General features: G+C 40.6%; 1 protein-coding gene across 7 annotated transcripts in view; it reads left to right on the top strand.

Moving 5' to 3' along the window:
- The window catches only part of STAG1 (stromal antigen 1), a 174,680-nt gene that overhangs the window by 42,887 nt on the left and 118,601 nt on the right, over window positions 1-13,192 (top strand). For 6 of the 7 annotated variants that reach the window (XM_017729424.1, XM_017729423.1, XM_017729422.1 and 3 more), the window contains 2 exons: window positions 3,231-3,333; window positions 12,447-12,626. In XM_017729424.1, coding sequence (XP_017584913.1) covers window positions 3,231-3,333; window positions 12,447-12,626 — 283 coding nt within the window. The remainder of the gene's footprint in view (window positions 1-3,230; window positions 3,334-12,446; window positions 12,627-13,192) is intronic. The other variant, XM_008630031.2, reaches the window with a different exon arrangement.

Genomic DNA, 13,192 nt, shown 5'->3' with positions numbered 1-13,192 from the left:
GGATGCTGGCCAGCTGCTTCTCTCAGTGAGTGCTACAACGTGCCAGAGCTGCAGGCAGTTAGGAGATGCTGTACTGCTCCTCTGAGCTCAGAAAGAAGAGGAAAAAGGGCAGGTCTGTGTAGCCAGAGCAACTGCGAGGCTGGGACAAGCAAGAGGCACTACCCCCCAAACTGAAAGGGCTCATGGCCACACTGGAAGGGCGTTTTTGTGCAGGAGTTGCTTGATTCAAACAGAATTCCTTGCTGCTTGAAATGATGTTTATTTTAATATGAAACCAGCTAGGGACTGGAGGTTGTCCTTGATCCTGTCTCTCTATTCCAAATAATGTGAGGATTGAAGGGAACCCAGTTTTTGATGTTTTCCCTTTGCTCCTTATAGATATTCTTTGCTGGAAAGAAGTTTCCTTTCTTCCTCACATGTTATTAGGGCGAGGTTCATCTTGTTTAGTTTGAAACATTTATATTTGAGCTGCTTGTCATGATCACCTTACCAGCAATGGAGAGAAAACAAAATTTATAAGACTTAAACTGACTGACCAGTTTTGGACACTGACCTTAGTGTGAGGTATCTTGTACATTAAGATTTTCTGTTCTGCATTGCATATGTCTCAAATTTAGATTAGATGAATCTCACCCTTAGTACTCATTTATTGAGCTTTTCCCAAAAAGGGAAACAGCCAAAGAGGCTTCCAGCAAATTGGAGAAGTTTTACCAGAAGAATATGAAGACAATCAGGTTTAAGACAACAGTCTATGTAAGGCAAAGAATAGAAGGTGGTTATTAACTTAATTGTTCCTTCCATATGCAGTGTTTGGAAACATTTGAAATTTCCAGAACTAAACAGACAAATTTATCTGGAGGTTTTGCTAGACTGGACTGAGGCTGTATAGGAAAACAGAATTCTCTGTGGAATAGATGCATGTGAAATAGTAGTAGAGTTTAATTTATTTATATAGCTCTGGTGTTTCAAGGGAAGGATTTGAGCTGTTTGCCTAGGAGGATTGCTGAATCTGTTTTTAATAGAGAGAAATTTTTATCCTGATGATCCTTGGGGTGCAAGTTTATAAGCTAGCAAAGCACAGCATTTCCCCAGGAATGGGGGTATTGTTTAGACAGACACACCATGCCTGAAACTTTTCCAGTGGGGATCTGAGCAGATCAGAGAGAAAAGCTTTGGGGTTTTTTTGGAGAGAGCAATAGAGAGTGGTTTTAATTTCTCTCCAGCAACAGAAGGCAGCAGATATTTTTATGGGGTTCTTTACTTCTGTATTCAAAATCTATTAAAATTGCCTTTGTGAGGCAATGTACATTTTTGTCAAATTGACTTGCAGTGTGATGAAGTCTTTGAGTAAAGGCTAGATACATCCATCTGCATAAACATGTTTTCAGCTGTATTTACTGCATTGCTTTTCTCTGGTGTGGCCCTATTTTATCAAACAATTTGGAACTCCATGTGGGGTATCTTTTATTTGATTTTAGGCTTTTTATATTTTTGGGTGTTTTTCCAAATTCGTAGCTTGATACTAAGTTTTTCACATTTCATAGTTTATTAAGTGAAAAAGCTACTTTTTAATTGTATCACAACAAAGCTGCATTTTCAGTATTTTGTAGAGGTACTGCGTTGCAAGCATGTAATTTGTGAACTCAAATGCAGTTGAATGGTTGTTTTTCATCTAGGGTGCCTGATATTCTGGGGTGTGTAGAGTATTTAGAGATAATCTGCTGAAGGTACTTTCAGAAAAAGAGTTTAATATACGTTCTTCTGCATTCTGGCTTTTGTAAAGGGTTCTGTGGACCCCTTAGTGTTTCTGTGCTTGCAAATTGGAAAAGGTTGGAAAACAGTGTCTTACTATTAGAAATGCATCATAGTTCTGCAGAATTATTTGAGTGAGAGCAGACCTAAGCAATACAGTAATTTCAGTAAAGAGGAGTATGAGAACATTCCCAGTTCTGATACAAGGATATCTTTCTGCATTATTAAATAGCTTTCTTGGTGGTACAACAAATTTGTGAATAATATCTGGATCTATAGAGCAAAATACAAAATAACCCCCAGACAATGTGGAAGATTTGTGTAGATCTTGGCTTGCTGGAGCTTCTCAGTTTCTCTAGAGCAGATCACTAATGCTGCCTTTTATGTTTGAGGCTCTGTAAAATATGGAATAGGTCTGGTTTTCACCTTGCCTTTGCACAAGTTGTACAGCAACTGAAATCCTTTCACTTCAAGGAAATGATTTTGGATTTAAAGAAGTCTATGATTACAACTACACCCATCCCTGAGTAATCTAGGACACTATTAGTTGTAAATGAAAATTTGTAGAGATCTGTTGCACTGGTGGTCTTGCACAGTAAAAACAAAGCCCATCAGTAACAGGTATGGTTTTGTATGTGAGCTGCTCTTGGGCAAGATCTAATGCTTCAACAGATCAATTACAATCTGAGTTTCTTCAAGCAGGTATGTCTTTTTGGAAGGCAGAGAAGTACCTGTGCCTCTGGCTGGGAGGGGTGGTGAGCATTGGGAGAATTTTTTTTTCTTATCATGGTCTTCAATCTGAAATGGCAACAAGTGTGAAATTATTGTTTGGGCTTCTCTGCTAACAGGAGTTGAGCAGTGTCAAGGGTTTTCCATTGTACAAGTGAAAATATTTTTCTAACTGCAAAAATTATAAATGTCTTCAGATCAAAGGGTGTTTTTGGGTTTGGGCCTCACAGTCAGCATGAATCCTCTTTATTAATAGCTGCCCAAGCTGCTTGTCTTGGGGTGTGACTGAGAGCATGGTGTGAGCTGTGTGGAACCTTGTGTAACTGTGCTAATGATGAGCCAGCTGGATTGGACTCCACATTGCTCTTGGGGCCTTGAGAGCAGCTCAGAAGCAGCTACAGAGAGTAAAAGGAAGTTCTTAGTAGTGAATACATTGTGGGATGGATGAATTGAGCATGTACTGGTTAATATAGCCAGTTTTGAAGTGTAACGTGGCTTCAAATGAAGCTGTTAATTTAAAGAACTTCCAGTCAATAAAATGACATTGCAGCTGATGAAAAGGTAAGGCCTTTTGCCAGGGCCAGTGTTCGATTCCTTGGTTTGCAGAATAAATGAGGAAAGCCTTTTAATGCTGACTTTTTTTGTTGTTTATCTGTTTTCTGGCTCAGGACTAAGTATTTAATCAGTCAGTTAGAGATTACTTGTTGATTTCAAATCATTTGAATTTATCTAGTGTTTTTCCCCCCTAGGGATTCTACCAACGAAACTACTGCACATTCAGATGCTGGCAGTGAGCTTGAAGAAGCAGAAGTCAAAGGAAAAAGAAAAAGGGGCCGTCCCGGCAGGCCTCCAGTATGTGTAATTTATTTTTGTTTTGTTATGCATCTATTTAAAATTGACTGCAGACTCTTTTTCATCTGATCATCTTGTGGTCACATAAATAGGCTTTTAATGAGTCCTGCGTCAGACTTTATGAAGACTTGCAGTATGAAATATTTATCAGATTAATGTGCAAACAATGTTTGGAGTGTTTAAAAAAAGGACATTTAAATGTTCTCACAATAGCTGTTAATATTTTTTTGCTAGCTGCTTTCATGAACAATACAGTTTTGTTATTATTGTCATTACAACATTCTTCCAGATATGAGAATAACCTCAGTAAGTACAACCACTGTCTTCTTGAAAGTTGTAATGGACTTTAAGTGACAAATGACATATGAGCCATCCTTTATTACTGATACTCTTCTCCTGTGAATGGAAGAATTGCAGCATGATATTTACTAGATGCCTGAGAAAAATCTATTAACACAATTAAAAATTCATGTGATTGACATACACTGCATTCTGCTTACAGACTGGGAGCTGCAGCTGCAGCAGGTGATATTGTTGTCCTTGTCTCTGCTGGCCTATCAGTAGGAGCATACAGAAACAGTTCTCTTCTACACAGGGTATTAAGGAAGCTTTCTCTTTTATTTTCACTTATTTTATAAAATAGCCAATTTATTGGAAAATAAAGGGAAAGTTCTGTGTGTCATGTTGTCCTTCATCTTGGTTCTTGAAGATAATCATTTTAGTTCTCTTGGCTGTGTCACTTGAAGTACACAATGTGGAGTAAGACTTGGTGGGAATTTCTGTGTGATTGTTATCAATGAGTTTGATTCACCTCTTAGTGTTGCTCTATGAATAAACTCACAATATGAATGTGCCATGTACCTATATATTTATGTCTATCTATCTATCTATATAGCACTAGTAGATTGAGATGATTTTTTTTAACCCTGAGGTCTTTGATCCTGAGGCTTATCTCCTTAACCATGGGCTGGTGAGGCTGTAAGAATGAACGTGTTCCTCTCAGGCATGCTGGCCAAGCTGAAGCAAATTCCTCTTTAGTGTTGGTTTTGAATTTGCATCACAGTCTCTGGACTTACTCAGGGTGCCAGCATTTTAAATCCTGGTCTTTTCTGGGCACACTGTCTTCCTTTCTGAAAGTTTTTGAACACTTTTCTATGATGCATATATTCTTCATCAGATAAATGGATTTGCTCATGAACGTGGAGCCTCTTCAGGCAAGCCTTAAGGAAGTGTTTAAAGAGAACAGCTTATCTGTTTACATAGCTTGTAAGCAAAGGATAAAATGAAACATTATCTTACAAATATTTCATTAGTAAATCTATGGGGTTTTGTGGCTCTAATAAAAAAAAGCAGGCTTGTGCAACCTGATTGCTAACCCAGAATGTTGTCACAGTATAGGAATTCAAGTTTTAGCAACACTAGGGTACTTTGTACCCAGCACACACTCACTGGAAGGGAAAGGTGAGTGTTACAAGAAGCATTTCTCATCCCTCTGCTTCAATTTATTAGTAGCTCCTATGGGAACATTTGCTGAAGCACTCTGCTGGTCCCGCTGTCAGGTTTCCATGGGAGGAATTGCTCATTTTGCTTAGAACAACTCCAAGCTCACTAGGTGTGTGTGATTGTCAAGGGATGAACATGCAGAGGAAGCAGCCATTGCTTCATTCACAAAATGATGGGCTGTGAGCTGACTGCTGCTGCTGCTAAGGAGCAAGACCTTAGGGTTATCGGGGGATTCCATGGAAGCTTCATCTTAATGCTTAAGAGGAGTCAAAAACCCCAAGTCCAGTCTTAAATCTCAGAGGAAGAAAATAGAGAATGAAACAAATACAGTGTCCTTTTTAAAACTGTAGTTTGTCAAAATTTGGAAGAATTTGCTCAGTTCTACTTTTTCTTTCCCTTTTGACCTCCATCCCAAAATCTTAAGAAAGCATATATTAGGACTGGAAGAGTTTCAGAGAGGAAAAACAATATGGTTATTTATGGAATGGGGCTCAGGAGGTGTCATTGCAACCTCCCAGTCAGAGTGGGGTCAACTTTGGAATCAGACCACATTGCTCGTGGCTTTTCCAGTTTGGTTTTGAAAATCACTGAGGCTGGAGACTGCACAGCCTCTCTCAGGTGCCTGTTCCATTTTACTTCATGATAAATTTCTCCCTTGGTTCTTCTACAAAAAAAAAAAAAAAAAAAAAAAGCCCCCAAAACAAAAAGCCACTCAATGTCTAATATCCTAGAGGAGAAATGCAAACACTTTGGAAAGGCTAATCCAGGCAATTGAATTTACAGCATTATTTGATGTGATAAGCCAGGGACTTGGTAACTGTATTGCTTTAGCAAACCATGTTGCTAACCCAGCCACTTCCCTCAGGTGAATTGCCTGGTTCTTACAGGAGGTACAGCTCTGACATTTCCCCCCCAACTCTTCATTACTGCAGTTTTTGTTTCCTTCACAGGTCCCACCTACCTTTACTGTCAGATGTGAAACAGATTAAAAGATTTAGTTAAGTTCAAAGATGTTTTTTTCAACTGAGATTTAGCTTAGATGATTTTCATTTCTGTTACAGACCTGAAGAATGGTAGCCCAAAGGCTTTTCTGGTTTTTGTGCCTGGGATTTTTTTCTAACTAGAATATTGTGGTCTAATAAGATTTGATCTCTTCCTGCAAATGCTGAATTGCTGATGTCCTTAGGCCATCACAGCTACAGTGTGGCACATCTGCCATAAACACATTGACCTCTTTTGGAAAGGGACTTTACTTGGTGCTGCATGGTCCTATTACAGAGGTGCATAGAATATACTCCATATGTATGTATTTTAAACAGTTTTCTGCTGAGTGTCACAGAATGGACTTGACCTTTTATCAGAAAGACACGCTACTACAAGAGGATTTTCCAGATTGTTTTCCAAAGAAAGACATTCTCTGCAGATTTGAGACCTTTGTAAGAAGATGATGCTCATTTGAAAAACTGCCTTTTGTAGCAAATACCTCTTCAGTTCATAGAGAACCATAATGTTTTGGGGGTACCTTCACTTTCTAAAAAACTTGGAACTAGTTGATCTTTAAGATTTCCTTTCAATCCAAGTCATTCCATTCTAAACCACTGCTTTTCAAGTAGCCCCTTCACCTCTGTACACTATTCTAATGAGTACATGACTGAGTAGGCTAGACAGTCAATTTGCAAAGAGATTAAGTGCATTGGTCTTGCAGAATAGCTCTCAGAATCGAACCTGATTGTCCTGAATTCCCTGGCCCTTGCTGTGAGTTTAGCAGGGGCTGTGCCATATCCTGCTCTAGTGGCTGGGGCTGGCCATTGGCCTTGCACCCTTCTAAACACTGAGTCTTGTAGAGCAGATGCCCTTGGAGTGACTGGCCAAGAGCTGAGGCTGTCCAGCCAGTGGGATATTGTGGTGCAGGTGTTTGTGATACTGTATGTGAGGACACCATCTGGGCATGCATTTAATGAGTCTGGGGTGTCTCTTTAAGGAGTGACTTCTAACAGTCCTCTTCTTGAAGTTCCTGAGTAACACTGGCCAAAATGCCCTCTGTGTCTGCTGCATTATTGAAGTACATGGGAATGGATGTGCTCTCCTGTTCTATGTAGGGGATTTGAAAGCCCAAGGGTTTATGCTGCAATGTAGCTTTCACACCAGTGAGCTCAGGCTCAGGTCACTTATTTATCTATCCTTTTTTGTCTCCTCTTTTGGATCAACACTCTGGTCAGCATTGTTGGCATGCTTTATTTTAAACTACCTGGCCTCACCTTCCCAGGAGCTCAGAATAGCTTGGCTTAAACCTCAGCTGCTGGAGGTTGAGGCAGTGAGAGAGATCCCTGGCTGTATTTCCGATTCAAAGTAGGAGCAGACAGATTTCATCTGTAATTCAGAGGACAGGGAGAAACATCAGTTTGTCTGTTCCAGAGGTGGCAGTTTGGAGATCTCTGCTGGTTTCTCTCTCATCCCATACTCAGAGCCACAGTGTGTCTTTCTCCACTTAAAGCAAGAGGAAACAAGGGACTTCTGATGCTTTTGTCCCCAGAAAAGCCTGTACAATTTTGCTTTCAGCTCCTTTTGTAGTTTCTGGTATGGAGGAGACAGACCACAATGCATTCATATGGGAAATTTTAACCTTGCAGCAGATTCCTGGCCTTATTTAATCTTGCAGTATAGATGTTAGATACAGCAGGGGATTGAGTTTTGCTTCCAGTTCCAAGTCATACGTGTCCTGATTAATAACAGGGAGGAATCCTCTTAGAAGAATTTCTTTTCATAGCAGTGGAGGTTTGTGGTTGGTGTGATTTACATCAGTGTCCTGTTTCAGCTTGCCTGCCTGATGGTTTAGGTCTGTCCCTTAAAACTGAGGGAAGTCTGCAGTTCAGTAGAAATGCAGTGCATCTATAGCATCTTTGTGAAGACTTTTCTGTCCTGTCACCTGTAGCATTAGAAGTTTTCCTTTTAAGCTTTTGATGGTGTGGTTCTTGTATTTTTGGCATTCTAGTCTATTCTTCATGTTTCTGTGGAAATAATCTTTTTTTGGTAGGAATTGCCTCAGGTAGAAGAATTGAAATCATTCAAGCATTTATAGCATACTCTCTTGATTCTTTAAGATGACTTTTAGAGCTCTGGATAGATTTTTAAATAAGGGTGAAAAGTAGCACCACCACTCCCCAGCACTGCCTCTGCATTTTGTGTCCTAAAGCACGAGTGCTGCAGCTGAAGCAGCTCTGGATGCACTGGCTGTTAGGGGACCTGCACCTGTCTTTATTTGCAGGATGAGACTTTTCACAGAGAGCACCTTGTTTGTTTCTATGACCAATACAGTCCAAAGGACTGTTGGAATCCAAGAACCTTCTCAGATAAACACGATGATGGTATGAAATGCGTCATAGTCTTTTTTTGATCGGGATTAATTCAGAAAGACCTCAGGCATTACCATTCTTCCACTTAACATGAACTTAGAACACAAGGCCTCTTGAGGGGCTGGTGCCTTGGAGAGGCAAGTCCTTCAGTCTTACTCAAGTGGAGGTTAAAAAGCTTCTTCCACCTTCCCTGGGAAATGGGGTATTTATTTCTCTAAATGCCTCATGGTGTGAATGCGCATACAGGTCATTGTTTCCAGGTGGTGTGTTAGGCAGAGTTACTGACTTTAGGCCTTCTACTGCCTTTATTTCTTTGTGAACTGCATCCCATCAACTTGGGGAATGTTAATGGAAAATGTCGAGCCACTTTCACTTTTTTTTTGGTAGTGTGTGAATTAATTTTCACTGTATTACTTGATTTTACTAATGTGGATCACTTTTATTTTCTTCACGGTAATTTTAAAGACATGAAAGGAAAAGTATTGTGTAGCTAATTTGTTACCAAATCCTGAATTGTCATAATTTTTAGTTTAATTGCAGTCAAGGTGAGTATTTTGTTTCCTGTTTGCATTCATTTAAGCCTTAAAGCAACAGGTAAGGTATGTGACCATCAATATGGCCATTTTTGGTTGTTGCTTCTGTGGCATGTTCTGGAACTTCTGAATTTCCTAATGCTGGTGTATATAAACCCTCAGCTTTTGTTATCACAGATTGGAAAAATCATCAGTAATTTCTGTTTTCATTTGGCACCTCAGTCCATTTTGACACCACACCAGCCCAGCTGTCCTGGGTTTCAGAGTGAAATCATAAATGCAACTGCTGCAGCCTCTCAGCTCCAAGCAGCACCTTTTTGGTGTGTGATTAAAAAGCCTCAAGCATTCTTATCTTGTCATGCTGCTTTATCCCTCCCTTTGGGAGTCCTAATTCACCCACTTCAGGGGGGGAACTTTCTGGCTGAAAGCTGTACAGTGGTGTGCAATAATCACAATTGTTGCTCCTGTTAGGATTCAGAGTTTCTGTGTTTCCTGTGCTTTCCTGTGATGAGCATTTGGTGGATCCACAGGATCAGACCTGCTACAAATGCACTCTGATCTTACGAAACATCTCATTTTACAGCTGTCAGTGATAGTCTGACAGGTTTACTGGGGCCACACTCATCCTCAGCAGGGCTGTTTCTGTGTGGAAGCTTGTCACGGTGTAAGAGAATGGGGCTTTTTGTGTTTTGCAGAAGGATCACCCTTTCCTGTGAGTGCATGCATCTCCTTTCTGGGATGCACAGTTACCTGTGTCTGGCATCCTCAATTCCAAATGTAATTTTTAGATTTGTGGCTTTTTGCAACTCCATTTCCAAGAGCACCCTGCCTTTGGAGATATGGCACCGATACTCTGTATCATGAATGAGTCTTCTCTGTGTTTCTGTGGATGTCCCAGTCCTTCCTTTTCCTTCACTTGCTCCAGTGGTGGTGGAGGATGTCTCCATCCTGGGATGGAATCATAGAATACCAGGTTGGAAGGGACCCCACAGATCATTTTGTTCAGCCTTGTCTGGCAAAAGCACGATCTAGAAAAGATGCCCTAGCACCCTGTCCAGCTGAATCGGAAGCGTCCAGTGTTGAGGAACCCCTGGGGGGATTATTCCAGTTGGCTGATGGGTCTCTTTGGTCTTTTTGAAGTAGGATTTCCTACTGAACTTTGTGCTCAGAGGCAGGAACCTGTATGAATCTCAAACCTGTCAACATGGCCTGCAGAGTTTCTTGCTGTAGATTCGGAGATATTGTGTGCAAATAATGTTTGCAGCTGCATTGTAATGTTGTGTGTTAACAACTGAGGGAATGCCACGTGCCTTGTGCTTGCAAAACTTCAGTGCACCAGAGAGCTGCTGGAGGACCTAGATGTGGCTTGCTTTCATATTCACACTCTGGAGTGAGACTGAGCTTGGGCTTCCTGCCAGATGCCTGCTGGGTGGAAGTGCTGAGGGGTGGTTGCCCTTTTGCTAGTGCCTTTCCACCTGAAGACAATGTTAATCCTTGCCTAGCTCAGAAAGTTCACATTTTGGATTATTTTCAGTTTTGAGTGGAGCATCTTGTCTACTTGTTTTGTCTCTAGAGGCAGGATTCAATACAGATCCCGCATCTGGATTTGGCTACCCCCAGCTTGGATACAGAATGGCTTTTGTTAGATGCAAGACTTGTTTTCTCCACTCTGAGAGATGTTCTCATTGTCAAAAGAAAATGTACACCAGAGAGAAATTTTATTTGAGTAGACTCAGTAATATATCTGGTGTTAATTCAGGGCCAGGATATTGAAAAGAAGAACCTGGCTTTGAAGAATCTGGCTTTGTCCAGTAATTTGTCAGAAGTACATCTGTCAGTTATTTCTGTACCCCTTCTGAGGGCTCAGTGATGATCTCACCCTTCCAATTCAAACTAGGAGCCTTGGTCAAAGCACCTCCCTTTTCCCAGGATACCTGACAAAGGGAATTTGAAATAGGCATTTATATGCCTAGTGATTACACATTTTGAGCCTGTGTTCGTAGTCCTTATACTCAGGTACTCAAACAGATGGCTTTTCTCATTGCTTTCATTAACAAGGTAGCTTTGGATATGTGCATTTCACATCCATCTCTTACTTCCTTTCCCTTCATCCTCGCAGCGTTTCCTTTTCAATTACATGTTGAGAAAAACTGAGTGTAGAGGGGGCTTGCATTAGCTTCTGTGGAGGGCATCAGTTTGCATTCAAGCTTTCATTTAGCAGTCCTTGCAGCTAGGTGAAGTGCTTACTGTCTCCCAGATGGAATAAGTGCATGGATTATATAGCTCAAAAGAGTCAATTTACTTCTAGTTCTTTCCCATTTTAATAAATAGTGATTATGCGTCTATTTTGAACTCAGTAGAACTTAAACATTTCATATGTTGATAATATTCTTGCTGTTACAGGCAGCTTTGCACATATTTAAAAATTCATTGAGGGAGATACTCTTTTGATCCTAAGTGCAAATGTTATCCAAAAAACTTCACAGAGATTGTACCTTTATTTTAAGCTTTCCAGCTTGCATTTCTATGCAAGTCCTTAAATGAATATTTGCAAGAGGCAGTTGCACTCTACCTTGCCCTTTGCTTTGGCCCTCTGGCCCCACCCCTTTTAAGGCAGTGATCCCTCTTAAAGCACGGGGAAAGCTGGACTGCAGGGCTGTCTTCTACCAGCTCTCTGCTAGAAATTAGATCCCTTACCTCTGCAGTAAAGTTCTCAAAGTGTCTGCACTGGAGTATGCAACCGAAAAGGTTGACTTTGTGTTCTTTACTGAAAGCTTTAGCAGAAACTCAGCTGACAGGGTACTCAAGTAAACGGTGCCATGGGGATACTGTCCTAAATGTAGTCTTTGATTTGCTTGTGTGTTGTTTTCTTTAACATAATTCCTCAAAATAGCTTCATTGTTCTGTGGAAAACAGCAGATTTTGCTTTTGTCTGCCTCACAGTAGGGAGAAATAATAGAATATGGAAGTAAGAAATCTGATGTTATTTTCCCCAGAACTCTCTTTGTTTCTGTTTCACAAGTGACCTAAATTCAGAGCAAACTGTTCAGTAGGTGAACCTTTACAGGTGGTGTCTATACCACCTGATTAAAACCTTGAAGAACCTAGAGAAAATTTACATTAAATAATTTAGACTCAAAGGGAAAATGCTTTAACTCATAAAAATTTGAAGCAAGAGGCTGTTATGGTGATTTACTAAATCTGGCTGTACAAATTTGGTGATTTGTGTTGAAGAGCTGACTGTGTACAGAGTTTCTTATAAAAGTTACATGAAAATGAAAATACAGAAAATGAATGTTAATATGGCAAATGTATTTTCAGTAATTTTCTGTCTTAGATCATTAGTTAGGATCACCAGTTATTCTAAATGTCTGTGTTGTGTAAGACTCATACGGGGACTGACACAAGCCACTACTCCAGCACTGAGAGTTCACCACTACTTACCTTGGCATGGCAGTGGCTTTTAAATAGTCCCTCAACAGCTACTGATAAATAAAGTTATATGTACCTGACTGGATAAAGCCCTGAGCAGCCTGGTTGAGTTTCATAGCTGAGCCTGCTTTGAGCAGGAGGTCAGGCTGGAGATGCCTTCCAGCCTGGCTCATCCTGTGGTCCTTGTGGGTATAACTGTGTGTGAGGGTGTAACCATGTCATGTTTATGGATCATTTCTAAAGAAACGCTGGGTGATTTCAGATGTAGCTATAATAAACTTTCACTCTGCTGGTTTTCTTTGCCCAGTCTGCCACTAAGAAACCCCGGAAGTCTCCAGCGGACAAGGGGCGTGCCGACGCTGGAGCTCGAGGAGCCACTCGTGGGAGAGCCAATGGCCACCCGCAGCAGAACGGAGAAGGGGACCCTGTCACTTTGTTTGAGGTGGTTAAGCTGGGAAAGAGGGCTATGCAGGTAAAATGTCTCCTTGTGTTCCCCCTCACAATTCCGTGTATCCTGACTGCAGTCCAGTCTAAGCTGTGCTTTCGTAAACGGGTGTTTTCTCATGACTGCATTGGTCCCACAGACTGTGTATGATAAAGTACAGGACTGAGTGGGCTCTGATTGAGGGCTGTAGTGTATCCTTCTGAAGAACAACAGATCTGGCAGAAGGTTTCAAATTCTCCATTATTTTGTTCATTACTCCTAAGTTAAAAATATATGTTGGTATTAAGCAGTTCGTTAAAGAATATCCTGTAGCAAGTTTTATATAGGGAAAAAGTGTATGAAAATAAGGATGGATCCAAGCCTTGAGTGGGCTCTGATTGAGGGCTGTAGTGTATCCTTCTGAAGAACAACAGATCTGGCAGAAGGTTTCAAATTCTCCATTATTTTGTTCATTACTCCTAAGTTAAAAATATATGTTGGTATTAAGCAGTTCGTTAAAGAATATCCTGTAGCAAGTTTTATATAGGGAAAAAGTGTATGAAAATAAGGATGGATCCAAGCCTTCTTTGTTCACTTCTTTTTCAGAATACCTG

This window comes from Corvus brachyrhynchos, unplaced genomic scaffold (assembly GCF_000691975.1).
Source record: "Corvus brachyrhynchos isolate BGI_N302 unplaced genomic scaffold, ASM69197v1 scaffold63, whole genome shotgun sequence".
NCBI classification, from domain to species: domain Eukaryota; kingdom Metazoa; phylum Chordata; class Aves; order Passeriformes; family Corvidae; genus Corvus; species Corvus brachyrhynchos.
Note: the sequence above shows the minus strand (reverse complement) of the source record. Positions and strands in the feature narration are given on the sequence as shown.